The 20,664-nt window shown below is 38.1% G+C and overlaps 1 protein-coding gene across 1 annotated transcript in view; it reads left to right on the top strand.

Annotated features, from left to right (window-relative positions):
• LOC100595906 (coiled-coil domain-containing protein 7) overlaps positions 1 to 20,664 on the top strand; it is a 133,676-nt gene that overhangs the window by 97,139 nt on the left and 15,873 nt on the right. The window contains exons 13-14 of the mRNA XM_030798647.1: positions 2,948 to 3,033; positions 3,899 to 3,953. Coding sequence (XP_030654507.1) covers positions 2,948 to 3,033; positions 3,899 to 3,953 — 141 coding nt within the window. The remainder of the gene's footprint in view (positions 1 to 2,947; positions 3,034 to 3,898; positions 3,954 to 20,664) is intronic.

Genomic DNA, 20,664 nt, shown 5'->3' with positions numbered 1-20,664 from the left:
GGATTCTCCCACTCCCAGTCTTGCACAGGTCCCTGTGGAGAGCTGAATCCCCCTAGGGGCTCTCACCCTTTCACATGTTGGCAAATGGTTCACTTACTCAACCTTTCCCATATTGAAAGGTTCTTCTGGCTCTGCACTGAGCCCAGACATGCTGGTGCTCCACCTCACTCCTCTCTGCTCTCTGTGTTACCCTGCTGCCTTGATGGATAGTAACGTGGTTTCTCAGATGATTGGCCTGCAGGGTCAATGTTCACCAGCCCCTTTTGTTTCTGCTCTGTGAGAATGGCGCATATGAGATGGTTCTAGTCAGCTATCTTGTCCAAATATCCTAAAATTTTTAATAATCTAATTGTTAATTTTTTCCCTTTCTTATATAAAATGATCTTCTACTACACAGCAGCTCAAGAATACTTTAGAACCTGATTAGTTCCGCTATAGTATTTGTTTTGAAATGCAAACTTGTTCCAACATAATTGAACAATTTGAGCATAGATTGAATTTCACATGTGCCTAAGCATTTTATTTATTTATTTTATTTATTTATTCATTTTTTTTTATTATACTTTAGGTTTTAGGGTACATGTGCATAATGTGCAGGTTTGTTACATATGTATCCATGTGCCATGTTGATTTCCTGCACCCATTAACTCGTCATTTAGCATTAGGTATATCTCCTAATGCTGTCCCTCCCCCCTCCCCCCACCCCACAACAGTCCCTGGAATGTGATGTTCCCCTTCCTGTGTCCATGAGTTCTCATTGTTCAATTCCCACCTATGAGTGAGAACATGCAGTGTTTGGTTTTTTGTCCTTGCGATAGTTTACTGAGAATGATGTTTTCCAGTTTCATCCATGTCCCTACAAAGGACACGAACTCATCATTTTTTTATGGCTGCATAGTATTCCATGGTGTATATGTGCCACATTTTCTTAATCCAGTCTATCGTTGTTGGACATTTGGGTTGGTTCCAAGTCTTTGCTATTGTGAATAGTGCCGCAATAAACATACGTGTGCATGTGTCTTTATAGCAGCACGATTTATAGTCCTTTGGGTATATACCCAGTAATGGGATGGCTGGGTCAAATGGTATTTCTAGTTGTAGATCCCTGAGGAATCGCCACACTGACTTCCACAATGGTTGAACTAGTTTACAGTCCCACCAACAGTGTAAAAGTGTTCCTATTTCTCCACATCCTCACCAGCACCTGTTGTTTCCTGTTTTTTTAATGATGGCCATTCTAACTGGTGTGAGATGGTATCTCACTGTGGTTTTGATTTGCATTTCTCTGATGGCCAGTGATGATGAGCATTTCTTCATGTGTTTTTTGGCTGCATAAATGTCTTCTTTTGAGAAGTGTCTGTTCATGTCCTTTGCCCACCTTTTGATGGGGTTGTTTGTTTTTTTCTTGTAAATTTGTTTGAGTTCATTGTAGAATCTGGATATTAGCCCTTTGTCAGATGAGTAGGTTGCAAAAATTTTCTCCCATTCTGTAGGTTGCCTGTTCACTCTGATAGTCGTTTCTTTTGCTGTGCAGAAGCTCTTTAGTTTAATTAGATCCCATTTGTCAATTTTGGCTTTTGTTGCCATTGCTTTTGGTGTTTTAGACATGAAGTCCTTGCCCATGCCTATGTCCTGAATGGTATTGCCTAGGTTTTCTTGTAGGATTTTAATGGTTTTAGGTCTAACATTTAAGTCTTTAATCCATCTTGAATTAATTTTTGTATAAGGTGTAAGGAAGGGATCCAGTTTCAGCTTTCTGCATATGGCTGGCCAGTTTTCCCAGCACCATTTATTAAATAGGGAATCCTTTCCCCATTTCTTGTTTTTGTCAGGTTTGTCAAAGATCAGATAGTTGTAGATATGCGGCATCATTTCTGAGGGCTCTGTTCTGTTCCATTGATCTATATCTCTGTTGTGGTACCAGTACCATGCTGTTTTGGTTACTGTAGCCTAAGCATTTTAAACTGCAAAAACAATGAGTGAAAGCAGAAAGGCCGGGTGCAGTGTCTCATGCCTGTAATCCCAGCACTTTGGGAGGCCAAGGCGGGCGGATCACCTGAGGTCAGGAGTTCAAGACCAGCCTGATCAATATGGTGAAATCCTGTCTCTATTAAAAATACAAAAATTAGCCAGGCGTGTTGGCGTGCCCCTGTAGTCCCAGCTACTCAGGAGGCTGAGACAGAAGAATTGCTTGAACCCAGGAGGCAGAGCTTGCAGTGAGCTGAGATCGTGCCACTGCATCATTCCAGCCTGGACAACAGAGTGAGAGACTCCCATCTCAAAAAAAAAAAAAAAAAAAAGCAGAAAGCAACTTTCTCCATTTACCTTGGTTCACCTGTGTATAGTGTGCCACACCAGCACACATCTGGTGGTATGACATTTTAATTTCAGATAATTTCCTTCCACTGTGCGATAACTCACAAGTTGCAACCTATTCAATGCTGACTTTCACAAACAAGTTTCAGGTCTTTCTCAAAATAAAAGTCTGTATTTCTCATGGTATTTATGTATTCTTAATGATTTAACTGTGTACTATAGTACTGTTTTTCTTAGGTTTTTATTTTTAAAAATATATCACCAACAAGGTTTTTGCAAGATGTGCACCTAACACCTTTCCCCCATATATCCTACAGGTTTTATTGCATGTTTCTGCGTAGTAAGGTGATTTTCAGGAAGGCATATGCCACATTATAACATAATTGATATTGTCAGAAAAATTTAAATGTTTTAATATGTATTAGCTTATATACAACTTACACCACGTAAAGCACTATTACAGACAGACCAGATGTGTCATTTTGTTTTGCTTCTATGCAGATAATTTTTCCTGAAACATTGTATAGTGACTCTCAGAGTAAAATGTACATTAATAATGTATATTATCATATCTTTCTATAACTTATTGTGTTTTTAACCCTTTATTTCTGGCTTATATAAAATTACACAGAAAACTAAGCCTACAAATAATCGAACAAAGAAAGCTGTGAAAACAGTGAAGAAAAAAGACAAAGGAAAATCTGAGGATTCAGAAAAGTAAGACATAAATATACATGTTAATCTTTTTTTCTTGTTAATTTGTATTTTCTTTTTATACAAACAATTTAAAGTCAAATAAACATAACTCATGAATAAGCTTTTAAAAACATAAAATTGGCAAATACGTGTTTTTATAACCATACCAGTATATGATTATGGGATAAAGCTAAAAAGGGAAGAACAAAGAACCAAAAATGGACTGGAAGAGGAGATTGAACCACAATACATTCAGAAATAGGTGAACAGAATTAAATCTTTAATTTTAGGAAAAAAGCATTTACATTGTTTCTTTGATGGTCTAGCTCATGCTTTGTAATTTGTTAACTCCACAGTCTTGGCTGTTCTTTTCTACTGTACTTATTAATTGTATTATTCTTATAAAAAGTTATTTATTTTTTGTGTATCTGTATTATTATAAAGTAGCATTATTAAGTAAATATTTTCTTTAGTATTCTAAAATAATTATTGCATTTGAATTTGCCTGATTAAACCCTAATATTAAAATAATTTTAAAAGGAAACTATGAAGTCAAACTTTATAGAATTCCACAAATCCTGAAAAGAAATTCACGGGACAAATGGTTTTGACCTTTAACAAAAAATGACCCGGGAAGAAAAAATGACCAATATGCTTTGAATATCTGTCTTTTCACATTTTAATCATACCAGTGAGAAGTTAGTTTGAGAAATGTTATTCAGTTGTTTGTAATTTAGCCTGTATGAATTTTATATCTCTTAGAAATATGAATTTAAAAAAAAAAATTTCATTATTTTAAAATCATTTAAAAAGTCCTCCTCAAGAAAGCAAAGCAGTGAGGCATTTAAAAATATCATGATGCATTTTAAAACATTTTATGTTACAGGAAGATGTCTCCAGAAAAAGAGTTTAAAATTAAAGAAGATTTGGATCAAATACAGGTAACACACCCACTCTCTCTATGCATCAATATTTGATTAATACTTGCTCTGATAGTCATATATAGAGAAACATTATTACGTATGTGATTATACATATATATGTCTGTGTGTATGTATGCATCTCTGTGTGTGTGTGTTTGTACTAAAATTCTTCCTGAGATAATGTCTTTCTTGTTGATGGACTCTTCTCATCAAGGTTCAGAAAATGCAATGTCAAACCCAGGCATATTTATGTCAATATTATGAAAATTACCATGGTTTAAACAACTACAGGAAATACCGTGGAGGAAAGAGCATCATATTGGGAGTCAGAACAGCAACTTACTGGTTATATGACTTTGGATAATTCCCTTTAACCTATTTGAATTTCAAATTTTTCAAAATTTTCATAACCCAAATGTGTAAAACGATAGCTACTCTATTTGTCTTAAAAAGGTATAAGGGACTTAAACTCCCACACAATAATAATGGGAGATTTTAACACCCCACTGTCAACATTAGACAGATCAATGAGACAGAAAGTTAACAAAGATATCCAGGAATTGAACTCAGCTCTGCACAAAGTGGACCTAATAGACATCTACAGAACTCTCCACCCCAAATCAACAGAATATACATTTTTTTCAGCACCACACCACACCTACTCCAAAATTGACCACATAGTTGGAAGTAAAGCTCTCCTCAGCAAATGTAAAAGAACAGAAATTATAACAAACTGTCTCTCAGACCACCGTGGAATCAAACTAGAACTCAGGATTAAGAAACTCACTCAAAACCACTCAACTACATGGAAACTGAACAACCTGCTCCTGAATGACTATTGGGTACATAATGAAATGAAGGCAGAAATAAAGATGTTCTTTGAAACCAACGAGAACAAAGACACAACATACCAGAATCTCTGGGACACATTCAAAGCAGTTTGTAGAGGGAAATTTACAGCACTAAATGCCCACAAGAGAAAGCAGGAAAGATCCAAAATTGACACCCTAACATCACAATTAAAAGAACTAGAAAAGCAAGAGCAAACACATTCAAAAGCTAGTAGAAGGCTAGAAATAACTAAAATCAGAGCAGAACTGAGGGAAATAGAGACGTAAAAAACCGTTCAAAAAATTAATTTTTCCAGGAGCTGGTTTTTTGAAAAGATCAACAAAATTGATAGACTGCTAGCAAGACTAATAAAGAAGAAAAGAGAGAAGAATCAAATAGATGCAATAAAGAATGAAAAAGGGGATATCACCACTGATCCCACAGAAATACAATCTACCATCAGAGAATACTATAAACACCTCTATGCAAATAAACTAGAAAATCTAGAAGAAATGGATAAATTCCTCGACAAATACACCCTCCCAAGACTAAAGCAGGAAGAAGTTGAATCTCTGAATAGACCAATAACAGGCTCTGAAATTGTGGCAATAATCAATAGCTTACCAACCAAAAAGAGTCCAGGACCTGATGGATTCACAGCCGAATTCTACCAGAGGTACAAGGAGGAGCTGGTACCATTCCTTCTGAAACTATTCCAACAGATGAAAAAGAGGGAATCCTCCCTAACACATTTTATGAAGCCAGCATCGTCCTGATACCAAAGCCTCATAGAGACATAACCAAAAAAGAGAATTTCAGACCAATATCCTTGATGAACATTGATGCAAAAATCCTCAATAAAATACTGGCAAACCGAATCCAGCAGCACATCAAAAAGCTTATACACCATGATCAAGTGGGCTTCATCCCTGGGATGCAAGGCTGGTTCAACATACGCAAATCAATAAATGTAATCCAGCATATAAACAGAACCAAAGACAAAAACCACATGATTATCTCAATAGATGCAGAAAAGGCCTTTGAAAATATTCAACAACCCTTCATGCTAAAAACTCTCAATAAATTAGGTATTGATGGGACGTATCTCACAATAATAAGAGCTATCTATGACAAACCCACAGCCAATATCATACTGAATGGGCAAAAACTGGAAGCATTCCCTTTGAAAACTGGCACAAGACAGGGATGCCCTCTCTCACCACTCCTATTCAACATAGTGCTGGAAGTTCTGGCCAGGGCAATCAGGCAGGAGAAGGAAATAAATGGTATTCAATTAGGAAAAGAGGAAGTCAAATTGTCCTTGTTTGCAGATGACATGATTGTATATCTAGAAAACCCCATCGTCTCAGCCCAAAATCTCCTTAAGCTGATTAGCAACTTCAGCAAAGTCTCAAGATACAAAATCAATGTACAAAAATCACAAGCATTCTTGTACACCAATCACAGACAAACAGAGAGCCAAATCATCAGTGAACTCCCATTCACAATTGCTTCAAAGAGAATAAAATACCCAGGAATCCAACTTACAAGGTATGTGAAGGACCTCTTCAAGGAGAACTACAAACCACTGCTTAATGAAATAAAAGAGGATACAAACAAATGGAAGAACATTCCATGCTCATGGGTTGGAAGAATCAATATGGTGAAAATGGCCATACCGCCCAAGGTAATTTATAGATTCAATGCCATCCCCATCAAGCTACCAATGACTTTCTTCACAGAACTGGAAAAAACTACTTTAAAGTTCATATGGAACCAAAAAAGAGCCCACATCGCCAAGTCAATCCTAAGCTAAAAGAACAAAGCTGGAGGCATCATGCTACCTGACTTCAAACTATACTACAAGGCTACAGTAACCAAAACAGCATGGTACTGGTACCACAACAGAGACATAGATCAATGGAACAGAACAGAGCCCTCAGAAATGATGCCGCATATCTATGACTATCTGATCTTTGACAAACCTGACAAAAACAAGCAATGGGGAAAGGATTCTCTATTTAATAAATGGTGCTGGGAAAACTGGCTAGCCATATGTAGAAAGCTGAAACTGGATCCCTTCCTTACACCTTATACAAAAATTAATTCAAGATGGATTAAAGACTTACATGTTAGACCTAAAACTGTTAAAATCCTACAAGAAAACCTAGGTAATACCATTCAGGACATAGGCATGGGCAAGGACTTCATGTCTAAAACACCAAAAGCAATGGCAACAAAAGCCAAAATTGACAAATGGGATCTAATTAAACTAAAGAGCTTCTGCACAGCAAAAGAAACTACCATCAGAGTGAACAGGCAACCTACAGAATGAGAGAAAATTTTTGCAACCTACTCATCTGACAAAGGGCTAATATCCAGAATCTACAATGAACTCAAACAAATTTACAAGAAAAAAACAAACAATCCCATCAAAAGTGGGCGAAGGACATGAACAGACACTTCTCAAAAGAAGACATTTATGCAGCCAAAAAACACATGAAAAAATGCTCATCATCACTGGCCATCAGAGAAATGCAAATCAAAACCACAGTGAGATACCATCTCACACCAGTTAGAATGGCCATCATTAAAAAGTCAGGAAACAACAGGTGCTGGAGAGGATGTGGAGAAATAGGAACACTTTTACACTGTTGGTGGGACTGTAAACTAGTTCAACCATTGTGGACGTCAGTGTGGCGATTCCTCAGGGATCTAGAACTAGAAATACCATTTGACCCAGCCATCTCATTACTGGGTATATACCCAAAGGACTATAAATCATGCTGCTATAAAGACACATGCACACGTATGTTTATTGCGGCACTATTCACAATAGCAAAGACTTGGAACCAACCCAAATGTCCAACAACGATAGACTGGACTAAGAAAATGTGGCACATATACACCATGGAATACTATGCAGCCATAAAAAATGATGATTTCATGTCCTTTGTAGGGACATGGATGAAACTGGAAAACATCATTCTCAGTAAACTATCACAAGGACAAAAAACCAAATACCGCATGTTCTCACTCATAGGTGGGAATTGAACAATGAGAACTCATGGACACAGGAAGGGGAACATCACACTCTGGGGACTGTTGTGGGGTGGGGGGAGGGGGGAGGGACAGCATTAGGAGATATACCTAATGCTAAATGACGAGTTAATGGGTGCAGCAAAACAACATGGCACATGGATACATATGTAACAAGCCTGCACATCGTGCACATGTACCCTAAAACCTGAAGTATAATAATAAAAAATAATAATAAAAAAAGAAATATTAAAAAAATAAAAAAAGGAAATTATTTAACTAGCTCAGGCTGATTTAAAAATCTATACTCTAAAAATCTTCTACAACTTATGCCCTCCTATGACTATAAATAAATGGCTACCTGGAGAATTAAAAAAAAAAGTATAAACGTTTTAAGATGCAACGAAAAACTTCTTCAGAAATTGTAAACTCTATATCTCACTCTGGTTTGTGTCATCCAATCAAAGGAATACAGGTAACCTGTTATTACATTTTGGCTTTTAAATATTCTTTTTTCTTTTGCTACATGTTAATTTCTTTTTTTGGATTTATATTTTATTCAAAGAATAAATACAAAATTAACAAAGAGTTCAAATTCAAAGCAAATATACTTAATATTTCAAAACAATTCTACATACAAAGTACAATAGGAAAAAAACCAAAAGCCCCCATAAATTAGAGTGGCTAGATACATTCAAGTCTAGCAGAAAGAAACTTGGAATTTAATGCAATGTTATTTCTCTTGCCTAGAAGCTAAAGCCTTAATTGTATCAGATATCTTCCATCTCCTTATGGGCATTACTTGAAGACAACAGTGGAGCAAGCTTTTTAATGAACTTGCCATAGTAAAAAACCAATGACAGATGCCACACTGGAAAGAGGACAACAATGTAACCTAAAAGGGAGCTACTGGCATAAATAAAAACTAGTGATACTGATAATATCTAGACCTTTGCAGATGTTTAGAGTACTGTACAATCTTAAATTATTGTTTATCAACATTTTGGTCTCACAAATTAAGAATGTACTAGTTAAGAACCAAGGAGTTATACCCAGTTCACAATACTGTTTCCTTCACTTGCCCTTTAGATATAATGAATCTGGAATTCTCAACGAGTGTTACATGGTTTGAGAATTCTGGCAATTTTCCTTCCATGACCTCCCTATACTTATCTCCATTTCAAAATATGCAAAGCTGAGTGACAGAGGCAAAAATTAATTCCTAAAGATCCAAAGGGTACACAATACCTGTCAAATTTGATATGTCTAGGCAGGACGCGGTGGCTCATGCCTGTAATACCAGCACTTTGGGAGGCCGAGGCGGGCAGATCACTTGAGGTCAGGAGTTCGAGACTAGCCTGGCCAACATGGCAAAACCCTGTCTCTACCAGAAATACAAAAATTAGCTGGGCATGGTGGCACGTGCCTGCAGTCCCAGCCACTCCGGAGACTGAGGCAGAAGACTCGCGTGAACCCGGGAAGCCGAGGCTGCAGTGAGCCGAGACCACACCACTGCATGCCAGCCTGGGCAACAGAGCAAAACTCTGTCTCAAAAAAAAAAAAAATGTAGCCTCTGGAAAAAATGACACATGTTGGTGGGGCAGCCTTAGACTCTGGTGCAGAAGAAGAGAGAGGGAGAGGTGGAGGAGGGAGAGAGAGAGGGACCAAAGACTGGGCTGAATTCTACAAGCAGGCAAAACAGCACATTTATCCATTCAAATCACCCTGGCATAACTGTCTCCTGAAAAACATAGCAAATGCTATAACCACTAGGGATAGACTCTAGCATGCTGTTCATGAAAGGATTCTGTAAGGGAATCTTTGCTCTATAATTAACAGAGTATCAGATATTACAGAAACTTTAGTTTGTCTTGCTACTCACTGACCTTAAATATTATCCTTCTTTTGCAACTATCAAGTCACTTAAAAATTTTAATCATTGCGTACCCTGTAAACTTCCTATAAATAACATGTTATTGCAAAATGTTTAAAAAGATGTGAGAAAATATCTGTGGAGTGTGGTATCAGAAAAGGCAGAGCCTTTGTTTTATCTAATGATTCTTTCCCAAACTGGGAAGATGGGGTAGAGACAGCTACATGTTAATTTCTTAACAACCGTCTAGCATTATATCACCCATTTCAGTGAATGGCTCGAGTTAAGTGTATAAGTATGTGCAAGTGTACAAGTATGTATATACCTGAATGACCCAAGAACTAGATAACATAAATTCTGTAAAAAACGAGAGTACCACATAAAATAGTGAATATAAAATGTACTATTTTGTAGCATTAGTTTTCTATTGCTGCATAGCAAGTTACCACAAATTTGGCAGCTTAAACAATTTATCTTATCTCATAGTTTCAGTGGGTTAGGCATCTGAGCATGGCTTAGCTGTGTCCTATGCTGTAATCAACTTATGCTCACCAGGCTATTATCAAAGTGTTGGCTGGGCTCCATTCCATTATATATCTTGAGAATCCTCTTCCAAGCTCAAGTGGATGTGATAAACTTCAGTTCCTTGCAGTTTAGGGCTGAGGCACTTAGCTTCTAGGGACAGTCTGCAGTTTCCTGCCACATGGCCTTTTCCATAGATTGTTCATATCATAGCACCTTTCCTCCTCCTCTTCCTCTTCCTCTTCCTCCTCCTCCTCTTCCTTCTTTCTGCTTCTACAGGGTCTCACCCTGTCATCCAGGTTGGAGTGCAGTGGCATGACCCTAGCTCACTGCAGCCTGAACTCCTGGGTTCAAGCCATCCTCCCGCCTCACCCTCCCAGGTGTCTAGGACTACAGGCATGCACCATCACACCCTGCTAAGTTTTATGTTTTTTAAGTTTTTTATAACACCAAGCTCTTGCTCTGTTGCCCAGGCTGGTCTTGGATTCCTGGCCTCAAATCATCCTCCTGCCTCAGCCTCTCCAATTTTTGGGATTATAGGCATAAGCCACCACACCTGGCTGGCTCACAAGAGTCTCTCTCGTCTGCTAAGACAGAGTTCTAATATAATGTAACTTGATCATAGGAGTGACATCCTCTCACTCTTGCTATATAATGAACCTAATAAAGGGAGTGGCATCCCATCACTTTGCCATATTCTGTTGGCCAGAAGCAAGTCACAGGTCCCACCCACACTCAGAGGGGCTGGATTATTATATATAGCATGACCGTAGGGATGAAGGTCATGGGATTATTTTAGATTTTTGCCTGCCATCTTATTTGATTTAAAAAAATTTATTTTTATTTCTGTGGGTACATAGTAGGTGTATATATTTATGGGATACATGAGACATTTTGATACAAGCATACAATGCATAATAATCACATCAGGGTAAATGAGTATCCATCTCCTCGAGCACTTTTCATTTCTTTGTGTTATAGATAATCCAATTATACTTTCTTAGTTGTTTTTATTATTTATTTATTTTTAAATTTATTTTTCCATAAGTTATTGGGGTACAGGTGGTATTTGGTTACATGAGTAAGTTCTTTAGTGGTGATTTGTGAGATTTTGGTGCACCCATCATCCAAGCAGTATACACTGCACCATATTTGTAGTCTTTTATCCCTCGCCCACCTCCCACTCTTGCCCTCAAGTTCCCAAAGTCTATTGTATCATTCCTATGTATTTGCATCCTCACAGCTTACCTCCCACGTATCAGTGATGTTATAAATAAATATTTGGTGCCGCCAAAGAAACAGCACTCGAACATAAATTTAATTTTCTCAGCAAGGTAATTTTACTTCTATGGAAGGGTGTGACTTGCGGATGGAGCAATGGCAGGAGCACACCTGAACAAGATAGGGGAAGGGTTCTTATTCCTGGTGCAGGTAGCCCCTACTGCCGTGTCATTCCCCTATTGGCTAGGGTTGGACCGCACAGTCTAAGCTAATTCCCATTGGCTATTTTAAAGAGAGCAGGGGTATGAACTGGAGTGGTGGAGTGAGTAGTTGGGCAGGAAGGGCAGTTACAGAACAGATAATTCAGATCAGAGCAGGTGACCAGGGTGACTCAGGACGGAGCAGGTGACCAGGGGTGACTCAAGACATAGCAGGTGACCAGGGAAACATATGTAAACTACTGATTAGAACTGGTGGAAAAGGTTGTTCACTGAAACTAGGGGCGAGGAGAATGAAGAAGTTAAACTTTAAAATGGAGGACAAAGAACAGGGGAGCTGAACATCCTGATACATTGATTCTTTGGAAAGGATCTTAGAAATCATTCTACTTAACAATTTACAGGCTAAAACCTTTGAAGAGGAATTTATTATATCCTACAGTGAGAACATCTGATGTTTAGTTTTCCATTCCTGAGTTACATCACTTAGAATAATAGTCTCCAGTCTCATCCAGGTCACTGCAAATGCTATTAATTCATTCCTTTTTATGGCTGAGTAGTATTCCATCATATAAATATACCACAGCTTCTTTATCCACTTGTTGATTGATGGGCATTTGGGTTGGTTCCATGATTTTGCAATTGTGAATTGTGCTGCTATAAACATTCGTGTGCAAGTATCTTTTTTGAATAATGACTTCATTTTCTCTGGGTAGATACCCAGTAGTGGGACTGCTGGATCAAATGGTAGTTCTACTGTTAGTTCTTTAAGGAATCTCTACACTGTTTTCCATAGTGGCTGTACTAGTTTGCATTCCCACCAGCAGTGTAGAAGTGTTCTCTGATCACCGCATCCACACCGACATCTACTGTTTTTTGATTTTTTGATTATGGGCATTCGTGCAGGAGCAAGGTGGTATAGCATTGTGGTTTTGACTTCCATTTCCCTGATCATTCGTGATGTTGAGCATTTTTTCATATGTTTGTTAGCCATTTGTATATCTTCTTTTGAGAGTTGTCTATTCATATCCTTAGCCCACTTTTTGATAGGATACTTTGTTTTTTTCTTATTGATTTGTTTGAGTTCATTGTAGATTTTAGGTGTTAGTCCTTTGTCAGATGTATAGATTGTGAAGATTTTCTTCCACTCTGTGGGTTGTCTGATTACTCTGCTGATTGTTCCTTTTGCCTTGCAAAAGCTTTTTAGTTTAATTAGGTCCCAGATATTTATTTTCATTTTTATTGCATTTGCTTTTGGGTTCTTGGTCATGAAATCCTTGCCTAAGCCAATGTCTAGAAGGGATTTTCCAATGTTATCTTCTAGAATTTTTATAGTTTTAGGTCTTAGGTTTAAGTCCTTAACCCACCTTGAGTTGATTTATGTATAAGGTGAGAGATGAGGATCCTGTTTCATCCTCCTACATGTGGTTAGCCAATTATCCCAGCACCATTTGTTGAATAGGGTGTCCTTTCCCCACTTTATGTTTTTGTTTGTGTTGTCAAAGATCAATTGGCTGTAAGTATTTGGGTTTATTTCTGGGTTCTCCTTTCTGTTCCATTGGTCTGTGTGCCTGTTTTTATACCAGTACCATGCTGTTTTGGTGACTATGGCCTTATAGTATAGTTTGAAATCAGGTAATGTGATTCCTTCAGATTTCTTCTTTTTGCTTAGTCTTACTTTGGCTATGGGGGCTCTTTTTTTGGTTCCATATGAATTTTAGGATTGTTTTTTCTAGTTCTGTGAAGAATGATGGTGGTATTTTAATGGGGATTGTATTGAATTTGTAGATTGCTTTTGGCAGTATGGTCATTTTCACAATACTGATTCCACCCATCTATGAGCATGGGATGTGTTTCCATATGTTTGTGTTGTCTAAGATTTATTTCAGCAATGTTTTGTAGTTTTCCTTGTAGATGTCTTTCAACTCCTTGGCTAGGTATATTCTTAAGTTTTTTTTTTTTTTTCAGCTATTGTAAAGAGAGTTGAGTACTTGATTTGATTTTCCACTTGGTTGCTGTTGGTGTGTAGAAGAGTTACTGATTTGTGTACATTAATCTTGTATCCAGAAACTTTGCTGAATTCTTTTATCAGTTCTAGGAGCTTTCTGGAGGTGTCTTTAGGGTTTTCAAGGTAAATGATTGTGAGCAAACAGTGACAGTTTGACTACTTCTTTACCAATTTGGGTGCCTTTTATTTCTTTCTCTTGTCTGATAGCTCTTGCTAGGACTTTCAGTACTATGTTGAGGAGGAGTGGTGAGAATGGGCATCCTTGTCTTGTTCCAGTTCTCAGAGGGAATGCTTTCAACTTTTCCCCATTCAGTATTATGTTGGCATTGGGTTGTCATAGATGGCTTTTATTACATTAAGGTATGTCCCTTGTATGCCGTTTTGCTGAGAGTTTTAAGGGATGCTGGATTTTGTTGGATGCTTTTTATGCATCTACTGAGATGATCATGTGATTTTTGTTTTTAATTCTTTTTATGTTATGTATCACATTTATTGACTTGGGTATGTTAAACCATCCCTGCATCCCTGGTATGAAACCCAGTTGATCGTGGTGGATTATCTTTTTGATATATTGTTGGATTCAGTTAGCTAGTATTTTGTTAAGGATTTTAGCATCCATGTTCATCAGGGATATTGGTCTGTAGTTTTCTTTTTTAGTTATGTCTTTACCTGTTTTGGGTATTAGGGTGATGCTGGCTTCATAGAATGAATTAGGGAGGGTTCCTTCTTTCTCTATCTTATGGAATAGTGTCAAAAGGATTGGTACCAATTCTTCTTTGAATGTCTGGTAGAATTCTGCTGTGAATCCATCTGGTCCTGGCGTTTTTTTTTTGTTGGTAATTTTAAAATTACCGTTTCAACTCACTGCTTGTTACTGGTCTAATTCTTCCTGATTTAAGCTAGGAGGGTTGTATTTTTCCAGGAATTTATCCATCTCTTCTAGGTTTTCTAGTTTATGTGCATAAAAGTGTTCATGGTAGCCTTGAATTACCTTTTGTATTTCAGTGGTGTCAGTTGTAATATCTCCTGTTTTATTTCTTAGTGAGGTTTTTTGGATTTTCTCTCTTCTTTTCTCATTTAATCTTGCTAATGGTCGATCAGTTTTATTTATCTTTTCAAAGAACCAGCTTTTTGTTTCATTTATCTTTTGTATTATTTTTGTTTCAGTTTCACTTAGTTCTGCTCTGATCTTGGTTGTTTCTTCTGCTGGGTTTGGGTTTGGTTTGTTCTTGTTTCTCTAGTTCCTTGAGGTGTGACCTTAGAGTGTCAGTTTGTGCTTTTTCAGTGTTTTTGATGTACACTTTTAGGGCTATGAACTTTCCTCTTAGCACTGCCTTTGCTGTATCCCACAGGTTTTGGTAGGTTGTGTCATTATTGTCATTCAGTTCAAAGAATTTTTAAATTTCCATCTTGATTTTGTTTTTGACCCAATGCTCATTCAGGAGCAGGTTATTTAATTTCCATGTATTTGCATGGTTTTGAAGGTTCCTTTTGGAGTTGATATCCAATTTTATTCCACTGTGGTCTGACAGAGTGCTTGATATACTGTCAATTTTCTTAAATTTATTGAGGCTTATTTTATGGCCTATCATATGGTCTATCCTGGAGAAAGTTCCATGTGCTGTTGAATAGAATGTGTATTCTGTGGTTGTTGGATGAAATGTTCTGTATACATCTGTTAAGTCCATTTGTTCTAAGGTATAGTTTAAATCCACTGTTTCTTTGTTGACTTTCTGTCTTGATGGCCTGTCTTGTACTGTCAGTGGAGTACTTAAGTCCTCCACTATTATTGTGTTGCTGTCTATCTCATTTCTTAGGTCTATTAGTAATTGTTTTATAAATTTGGGACCTCCAGTGTTAGGTGCATATATGTTTAGGATTGTGATACTTTCCTTTTGGACAAGGCCTTTTACCATTACAAAATGTCCTTCTTTGTCTCTTTTGGCTGCTGTTGCTTTAAAGTGTGTTTGTCTGATGTAAGAATAGCTACCCCTGCTTGCTTTTGGTGTCCATTTGCATGGAATGCCTTTTTCCACCCCTTTACTTTAAGCTTATGTGAGTCCTTATGTGTTAGCAAGTCTCCTGAAGGCATCAGATGGTTGGTTAGTGAGTTCTTATCCATTCTGCAGTTCTGTGTCTTTAAGTGGAGCATTTAGTCCAATGTTAGTAATGAAATGTGAGGTACCGTTGCATTCATTGTGCTCTTTGTCGCCTGTGTACTTTGGGTTTTTGTTCATTTGTTTTTTGCTTTTGTTTTTTAACTTGTATTTTTGTTTTATAGATCCTGTGTGAATTTATGCTTTAAAGAGGTTCTGTTTTGATGTGTTTCCAGGATTTGTTTCAAGATTCAGAGCTCCTTTTAGCAGTTCTTATAGTGGTGGCTTGGTAATGGTGAATTCTCTCACCATTTGTTTGTCTGAAAAAGACTGTATCTCTCCTTCATATATAATGCTTAGTTTCACTAGATACAAAATTCTTGGCTGATGATTGTTTTGTTTAAGGAGGCTGAAGATCGGGCCCCAATCCCTTCTAGCTTGTAGGGTTTCTGCTGAGAAATCTGCTGTTAATCTGATAGGTTTTCCTTTATAGGTTACTTGGCTCTTCTGTCTCACAGCTCTTAAGATTCTTTCCTTCGTCTTAACTTTGGATAACCTGATGACAATGTGCCCAGGTGAAGATCTTTTTGTGATGAATTTCCCAGGTGTTCCTTGTGCTTCTTGTATTTAGATGTCTAGATCTTTAGCAAGGCCGGGGAAGTTTTCCTTGATGATTCCTCCAAATATTTTTTCCAAGATTTTAGAATTCTCTTCTTCCTCAGGAAAATCGTTTATTCTTAGGTTTGGTCATTTAACATAATCTCAGATTTCTTGGAGTCTTTGTTTTCTTTTTTATTCTTTTTTTTTTTTGTCTTTGTTGAATTGGGTTAATTTGAAGACTGTGTCTTTGAGCTCTGAATTTCTTTCTTCTACTTGTTCAATTCTATTGCTGAGACTTTCCAGAGCATTTCATATTTCTAAAAGTGTGTCCAGAGTTTCCTGAATTGTTGTTTTTTTTCTTTAAGCTTTCTATTTTCTTGAATATTTCGCCCTTCACTTGTATCATTTTTTGGATTTCCTTGCATTGAGCTTCACCTTTCTCTGGTGCCTCCCTTAATAACTAACCTCTGGAATTCTTTTTCAGGTAAAGCCGGGATTTCTTCTTGGTTTGGGTACATTGCTGATGAAGTATTATGATTTTTGCAGGGAATGTTAAAGAGCCTTGTTTTGTCATATTTCCAGGATTGGTTTTCTGGTTCCTTCTCATTTGGATAGGCTCTGTCTTAGGGAAGGTCTAGGGCTGAAGGCTGTTGTTCAAATTCTTTTGTCCCATGGGGTGTTCCCTTGATGTAGTACTCTCCTCCTTTTCCTATGGATGTGGCTTCCTGTGAGCCAAACTGCAGTGATTGTTGTCTCTCTTCTGGGTCTAGCTACCCAGTGAGTCTACCTGGCTCTGGGCTGGTATTGGGGGTTGTCTGCACAGAGTCCTGTGATATGGTGGTTTAATGCCCTATTTTTGTGCTGGTTGGCCTCCTGCTGAGAGGTGGCACTTTCCAGAGAGCATCAGCTGTGGTAGTATGGAGAGGAAGGGGCAGTGGGTGTGGCCCTAGAACTCCAAGATTATGTGCCCTTTGTCTTCCCCTACCAGGGTGGGTAGGGAAGGACCATAAGGTGGGGGCAGGGCTAGGTGTGGCTGAGGTCAGACTCCTTGGGTGGGTCTTGCTGTGGCTGCTGTGGGGAATGGGGGTGAGATTCCCAGGTCACTGGAGTTTTGTACCTAGGAGAGTTATGGCTGCCTCTGCTGAGTCATGCAGGTTGTCAGAGTTGTCGGGCCAAGTGGGCAGTCACAGGGCTCACCCATCTCCCACTCAAAATAAAGGGCCTGTGTTGCTCCCAACCTCCCCCGCAATAGCTCCAAGTCTGTTTCCAGATGGTGGGCGAGTTGGGCTTGAAAACTTGCCCCAAGCTACCCGCCTCACAGCTGCGAAAGAAAAGGGCGTGGTTCTTCCCTGACCTATGGAGTCTGCACACCAGATTTGTGCCCTCCTCCGAGTTCTGGCCAGGAGGTTTCTTGCCCTGTTCAAATTGTTACAAAGTTCAGCTAGAGATTTCCTTTTCCCTTGGGAGTTTTACCCCCTGCTTGTATGTCTGTCCTCCCAATGGATCCCTGTGGTTCCAGTCAGGAGTGGCCTGCTTCGGGACCCAGTGAGCTCCCAGGGCTTTTCTGCTGCTGCTTCTACTCTTATATTTCACATGGCTCTCTAAATGGACTCAGCTCCAAGTAAGGTCGGAAAGTTTTCCCATGAACAGACCTTCTGTTTCTCCAGTGGAGAGTGTGTGTTCAGGAGAGGAGAGTCTCCCTTTCCTGCTTCCGCAGTTGGGGCACTTACAGTATTTGGGGTGTCTCCCAGGTCCTGTGGAGCTGTCTGCTTCCTTCAGAGGGTCTGTGGGTCCGTTTTAAGTTTTTTTTAAATGTACAATAAATGATCGTTGACTGTAGTTGCCCTATTGTGCTATCAAATACTAGATCTTACTCATTCTAATTATATTTTTGTACTCATTAACCATTGCCACTGCACTCCACCCCCTACTACTATTTGCAGCCTCTGATAACCATCATTCTGCACTCTATCTCCATGAGTTTAATTGTTTTGATTTTTAGCTCCCACAAATAAGTGAGAACGTGTGAAGTTTGTCTTTCTGTGCCTGGCTTATTTCACTTAACGTAGTGACCTCCGGTTGCAAATGACAGGATCTCAATTCTTTTTTATGGCTGAATAGTACTCCATTATGTATATGTGCTACATTTTCTTTATTCATTTGTCTGTTGATGGACACTTACACTGCTTCTAAATCATAGTTATTTTGAATTGTGGTGCAATAAACATGGGAGTGCAGATATCTTTTTAATATACTGATTTCCTTTTTTTGTATATACCTAACAGTAAGATTACTGGATTATATGTTAGTTCTATTTTTAATTTTTTTTTTTTTTTTGAGACGGAGTCTTGCTGTGTGGCCAGGCCGGAGTGCAATGGTGCGATCTCGGCTCACTGCAACCTCTGCCTCCCGGGTTCAAGTGATTCTCCTGCCTCAGCTTCCTGAGTAGATGGGACTACAGGCAGTCGCCACCACACCCAGCTAATTTTTGTATTTTTAGTAGAGGTGGGGTTTCACCATTTTGGCCAGGATGGTCTCGATCTCTTGACCTCATGATCTGCCTGGCTTGGCCTCCCAAAGTGCTAGGATTACAGGCATGAGCCATTGTGCTTGGCCTATTTTTAACTTTTAAAGGAGAGGACACATTCTGTAAGGAAGTCATAAGGCCAGTCCATATTCAGAGGTAACAGTAGCATGCATATATAGGGTGAGAGAAAATTGTTGGTAGCCATTTATGGAAATAATCCAGTACAATATTCAATTTTTGTAAGTGTTCTAATGACATAAAATAATACACATTTTCTACCGCTAGGTATACCAGTTAGCTTTTCCTAAATAACAAATTATTCCAAAATGTAGTAACTTAAAACAATAGAATCATTATTTCTTATAGTTGCTGGGCAGCTCAGCTTAGTTTGGATGTGCAAGGTAAGTTTTATTCCTATGTCTGACATTCCAGCTGGGACATCTGGGAGAAGTGGGACTTCTTTCTAGTCTCTTATCCTCCAGGATGGTAGCTCTGGGTAGTTTAAAGAAGGATTCCTAGTAGCAAGAGATCAGAACAAAGCTGAAAGATATCTGGAGGCCTCAGCTCACATCACTCATAATGTCATTTGTGTTGTATCCTCTTGGCCCAAACAAGAATTATGCCAACTGAGTTTCAAGAAGTGAAGAAATAGATTGTACCTTTTTATGGGAGCTACTGGGAAGAATTTATGGCCATTTGTAGTCAACCACAGTGGGGTATATATTTTCTCTCTCCCTGTGTATAAAATTCAATTAAGTCTAGATTTGTTTCATTATTTTAATTTTCTATCATCTTTATTTGTTAGAATATAGACTAGGCTGCTATAAAAGAGACCCCATATAATTCAATGGCTTAAACAAGGAAGAATATCATTTTTATCTCATGTAAAGTTTGAGTTGATGGTTCCAGCAAGTATAGTAGTTTGATGTTGTCTGGTACCTAGACTTCTTACTTCTTGCTCTTGTTTCTCATTGAAACGTAGAAATTTTTATCATATCCCAAATGTTTTATCTATATCAAGGGAGTTTTCTTATTTCTTTCGTCATCATTTAACTTCCTTCTTCCTTTTATCCCGCTGAGACTTGTATTTGAATATTATGATTTCTAGATTGACTGTTTTAAGTCTTCTATCTTTTTCATCATGGCTTCTACGTGTATGTTTGTTCTGTGGTATGAGATATGTCTTCCATTTAATTTACAAGATTTCTAAACTTATTCTCAAAAGTAAGCAACTTTTCTCTGTTTCACTTCCTCTTGAACTTTTAAGTTAAAAAAGTCATGTTTGCTTTCTTTAAAAATCTCAGGGGATCCTAATTTAGGGTTCTAATTGCATCAGTCAGAGAACACTATCAGGGTCTTAATGTTTTCTTACTAATTATTTTCTGTTTATCCCTCTAGTTCTGCTTTAGTAGGGGCTACGTCTTTGGATTGTTCAACTTCCTCTCTGAAGTTACTTAGTCCCATCCCATGGTTTATTGCATTTCTGTGCCTGTTTATGGACGTGTTTCCTCAGCAGCTCATTAGTCATGTATTGAAATCTCTTGTGCAGTTGTTGTAAGGTTTACTTTTGTTGCCATTATCATGTGCTTTTGTTTTATAGATGCTATGTTCTCTCAAATTTCAATGAGAATAAAATGTAGATTTAGGGATTTCTTTTGTTTCTTAAAATAACTTTGTTACAGAAAAGGGGCATTTATTCTGTAAAGATATTTTTTCTGTTTTTGCTTGGCTTTCATTTTTTTCTGCTGAGAAGCAATTTTTAAAATCATCATTTCCGGGGATGGAGCCAAGATG

This window comes from Nomascus leucogenys, chromosome 18 (assembly GCF_006542625.1).
Source record: "Nomascus leucogenys isolate Asia chromosome 18, Asia_NLE_v1, whole genome shotgun sequence".
Taxonomy (NCBI): Eukaryota; Metazoa; Chordata; class Mammalia; order Primates; family Hylobatidae; genus Nomascus; species Nomascus leucogenys.
Note: the sequence above shows the minus strand (reverse complement) of the source record. Positions and strands in the feature narration are given on the sequence as shown.